Genomic DNA, 4,501 nt, shown 5'->3' on the forward strand with positions numbered 1-4,501 from the left:
GGCTGGCGTGCCCGACGTCGGCGGCCAGCCCGTGGGCCTCGGCGCGGTCGATGGCGGCCATGTGCAGGCAGATGACGGAGGCGTGCAGGTTGAGGCGAACGTGCATGGGCCCGCCCAGCTGCCAGTCCAGGTGGCCCGGCCGGCGCCGGTGGTGCGGGTGGTTGCTGGCGCCGGCGCAGGGCCGCGACCGGCACGCGGGCAGCGACATGAAGCCGCCCAGTAGCAGGTTGTCGATCTCGCGGTGCCGCCGCCAGAAGGCGCCGTGCTCGAGGTCGCCGCCGCCGTCGCCGGCCCGCGCCCGGTTCACGTGCGCCAGGATCAGGTTGAAGATGTGGCAGACGCCCACGGCGCTGCACAGCGGCGAGTAGGTCATCTTGCCGTCGGTGAACAGGCTCGGGAGCTTGCCCATCTTCTGCTCCTCCCGCCCCCGCTCGTACGCGTCCTCGGGGCAAGGGAGGTCGGTGGAGATCTGCGCGGGGGGAGGCGGCGTTAGAGAGGACCTCTAGAGGCAAGTGGGGCAGCACCCCCAAGTCCCTGGGACATACCGTGGTTGTGTCGATGATGCCGGGCCACCCAGAGTAGATGGACACGTGGCTGTTGACGCAAAAGGCCGCCCAAAACGTCCTCCGGCTGCTCCCTTCCTGTCAGTCTTCCTCATGCCTTTTTTTTTCGTATGTGAGATCAAGCATGGTCAGGGGCAACAACAAGGCCACCACCCAAGGCACTTACCGCTCCTCAAGCTCGAGCCAGCTCTGGGCCGGCAGTATCGTCGGCATCATCTGCATCTCGTACTCGGGGTCGTCCAGCCGGTGGAGGCCCATGAGGTTGCAGAGCCTGACGGCGCGCGCGCAGCTCATGGCGGCCCGCGCCAGCATCAGGGATCGCGCCTCGTACGTTGCCACGAATATCCAGGCCTGCGCGTGAGGCACCGTGATGAAGTGCTCGCCGACCCCCTGGAATTTCCCCTTTTTCCGTTAGTGCACACACAAACACAACAGAAAAAAAAAAGAGGGTAGATGGGAGATGATGATGATGATGACACGACCCACCCTGAGCTCGTCGGCCTCGAGATACTGACGCGCCCTCCGGTAAAAGACGTCGCAGTAGCTCTGGTACCGGGGGTGCCCGTTGGCGGCGACGGCCCACAGGGCGTACTGCAGGCACATGGGCGGCCGCATATGGGGCGCCGAGTGGAAGGCCTGGAGGTAGCGCGCCTGGTGCAGCATGGGCACGATGTCCTGCTGGTTGAAGAAGTACCAGTTGTGTCTTGAGGAGGTACAATGATTAGCCGCCGGGTGTGTGTGTGTGTGTGTGTGTGTGCTTGCTTCCGAACAACGCAAGCGTCGTCCACTTACAGATCCTCAATCATCTCAAAGGGCGGTGTCGACTCGAACATTCCCTGGCCCATCAGCTGCGCGTCAAACATGTTGTCGTCAGCGGCCAGGTCGCTGCCGAAGCCCGAGGGTCCTCCATGGCCGGGAAAATCATCAAGGCCGAGCCCCATATCAGACTCCGGCTGCTGCGGGAAGAAGCCGTCATCTGCGAGGTCGTCAAAGGCTTGGCTGGGTATCTCATCTTGCTGGATATCCCTGGTGTTATCCCCGGATGCGTCGGGTTTTGCTCTCGTCTCTGCCGGGCGCTTGGACTTGGCCGTGTCCCTGAGCATACCCTCAACTTGGGCTGTCCGGGAGGTGACGAGGAGGTGTAAGCCCACCTTCTGTCTAGATAGGTATCTTTTCACGTGAGGGAGAGGGAAATACTTACCTAGACGGGCCTCCAACGCCTGAGCGTTGTTCCGCCTGACGGTCACCTTTCTCCGCGATTCCGGGTAGACACACTCGATGCCGGCCTTGGCGCAGCGGGCGCAGGCCCCGCCTTCGCGGCCGCACCGCAGCTTCTTGTCCCTACATATGACTAATCCGGACCAAAAAGGGGAAGGCTAGTTAGCGCAGGGAGGGGTGGGAGAAAACAGGAGAAGGAGAGGGGGGCGGTCCGACGCACCACAGGCTAATAGCTCCAATGCGGGAGTCGTGGCCGGAGCTGGAACCGAGTCCGAGGCCGAGTTCACATGGGGGTGCGACATTGATCCCGCCGGCCGCTTCATGTTCCGGCCGGGCATTGCTCTTGTTTGAAAAAGGGGATGGGCTGACCAGAAAGGGCAAATACAGAAATACAGAAATTGGCGTCCTTCAAGTTCGCTCAGGTTTCTCTTTTTTACTTTTGCTCGCCGACGAAACAGCAGGTGAGTCCTAGTGATCCCCAGAGTTGATTTTTTTTTCTTCCATGTCTCGTCGCACCAGGGCATTTTGCTGCCTCCGGAGGATGATGGCCGGGCCTGATGCCGGGCCTTCGGACTTGTCCATCGGACGGATGTTGTCCCGAGCACCGGAGTTGGGCTTAGCTAAGAGCCACGGCAGGAGCACGTGATTACGTGCTCTTCCTTGGCACAGGCGACGGCCCCTTTTGGACTGACAGGCAGTATGCACATCATCCATCGATCGCCCTGTTCCATCGCCCTATTTCCTTCCCCCCTAGCTACCGCCCGCTAGTGTCATGTCGACGAACCGGCCGATTCCATACCCGCCAGAGCTGACTCCCAGGCCAGCTGACGGACAGCTCATAATGAGGCTAGCCAACTAATAACCAAAGCCAGCCAGCCCCCAACGGTCTGACACCGCCAAAGCGCCACCGGCCTGCTTGGCCTGCCAGATTTAGCGCGGCCGACTCGTGTGGGGTTGACAACGCATGTTGGCGATGTGAGCAGAAAGAGGGCTAGCCACCGGTGCATTGCATATTGCATACACCCCTAGACCATGGCAAAGTGGTGGGAAAGACCATGGGGGAAATTGCCATGCCAAAGAAAGCATGTCGCTACGCTCTGCACGGCCGGCCTAGCCTCGAAATCCTCCCACACGCTTCCCCCCTCTCATCTCCATCCTCTGATTGGGGTGACGGGAATAGAAGTTAGATGGGCGGTCCAGCCGGGGAGGAAGACAACCAAACCAAGCCAAATCACACGCTACACGTTGAGAAGAGAAAGAAAAAAGCCAAGTCAGAGACGTACGTCACGGGCTACGTCTCCCGTGTGGCACCTTGGTCGAGGCCGCAGAGTCCCGCAAGGACAGAAACAAGGCCCGGGAAAGGGTAAACCAAATTCGGTGCGGCCGCCTCAGTGTCTGACATCTGACGCCTTCTCAACGCCCCCTTCACCGCTGTTCTTTTCCCGCCGATCCAACGAGCCAGCCAGCCAGCCGCCCTACTGCAAGCTACTTGCGCAACGTGCATTCGCTCTAGAAGCGCTGTCCGCGCCGCCGTCCATGGCGCTACCGCTTGGCGCCATCATATCTGTCAAATGAAAAAAGGGTGGGATAATGAAATAAAAAGAGAGACTAGTCGACGGAAGCTAATATAATGGGTGTGAGGTTAGTATGTACCTTCCAGACAGTGCGAGATGAAAGGAGATCCGTCACTCTTTCTATCACCCACCGCCGCACGCGCCGCGAGGTAAGCCGCTTGCGTAGTTTGACAGCTCTCGTGACCCATGGGAAAGAGACAGGAGGGGAAAAAAAGAAGGGGAGCCGCCAAAAAAAAGTGAGTACATGGCAAAGACAAAAACACCCCCGAGGGCACACCCGAGCTAGCTCTGCTGTCAACCCAGAGTCGTACAGCTCACCGCTCCCAAGGGGAGAACTAGGCGGCTGAGCCTGTCTTTGGGGGGGTGTACATGTCCCTATCCGTCAGCCATGGATGGGTACATTTTCTTTTCTCCCCCAAGACAAAACAGCCAGCGCTAGACCCGGCATGTTTTGGGGGAGGGAAATGGCCGTCGCGTCACATCGCATCAGATGCCGATCTGGGGGACGGAAGACCCGGGCAGCCAGCCAGCCGGCCGACCGACCGACCTGATTCCTCGACTACCCCTTGGGCAAACGAGGAGGGGCCCTTCCCCTGCCGATTTCAGAGATTCAAGGCACCATATGCAGCAGACAATACTGTGCCTCGCGCCCGGCAGGCAAAAAGGCAGTTGGAGGGGGGGGGCTCGGTCAGCCGGTTTGGTTAGCGGCGATGCCGTGGAGGGCAGGTAGATGAGCATGGAGGAGTAGAGGAGGGAGGGAAGGAGCCCACGTCACGAGGGTGTACACGAGACGCCATACTCTTGCTGCTAGCACTTTTTTTTTTCCCATGCCGCCCCCATATGCCTCGCCTCCCCATGATATACGACAACATGGACGTGCAACAGTGGCTTGCATTCTTTTTTCCCCGTGTCGGGGACTCTGGCCACCACCACCACCAACCCCCTTCAGCCAAGAGGCAGCTTCCAAAACCGCGCCGCGTGGCTAATATAGGGGCCGAGGCGGTGTGAGGGTGGTGGTGGTAGGGGTCCATGTTCGACTCCATGATGAAGGGGCAAGTATAGTAATGCACGCTGTCCCTTATTGTCACTATTATCACTACATCTCGGTGTATTGCGTTGCGCCCTCTTTCTCTCTCTCTCTCTCTC

The 4,501-nt window shown here is 59.7% G+C and overlaps 1 protein-coding gene across 1 annotated transcript in view; it reads right to left on the reverse strand.

The window, feature by feature from the left end:
- Nucleotides 1-2,368, reverse strand: part of GGTG_09471 (binuclear zinc transcription factor) — a gene marked incomplete at its 3' end in the record, with an annotated part of 3,303 nt that extends 935 nt beyond the window's left edge. The window contains exons 1-7 of the mRNA XM_009227321.1: nucleotides 2,002-2,368; nucleotides 1,765-1,914; nucleotides 1,356-1,680; nucleotides 1,050-1,266; nucleotides 730-953; nucleotides 546-630; nucleotides 17-469 (exon numbers count right to left, since the gene is read on the reverse strand). Coding sequence (XP_009225585.1) covers nucleotides 17-469; nucleotides 546-630; nucleotides 730-953; nucleotides 1,050-1,266; nucleotides 1,356-1,680; nucleotides 1,765-1,914; nucleotides 2,002-2,305 — 1,758 coding nt within the window. The 5' untranslated portion in view covers nucleotides 2,306-2,368. The remainder of the gene's footprint in view (nucleotides 1-16; nucleotides 470-545; nucleotides 631-729; nucleotides 954-1,049; nucleotides 1,267-1,355; nucleotides 1,681-1,764; nucleotides 1,915-2,001) is intronic.
- Between the last annotated feature and the right edge of the window lie 2,133 nt (nucleotides 2,369-4,501).

This window comes from Gaeumannomyces tritici, assembly GCF_000145635.1.
Source record: "Gaeumannomyces tritici R3-111a-1 unplaced genomic scaffold supercont2.5, whole genome shotgun sequence".
Lineage (NCBI taxonomy): Eukaryota > Fungi > Ascomycota > Sordariomycetes > Magnaporthales > Magnaporthaceae > Gaeumannomyces > Gaeumannomyces tritici.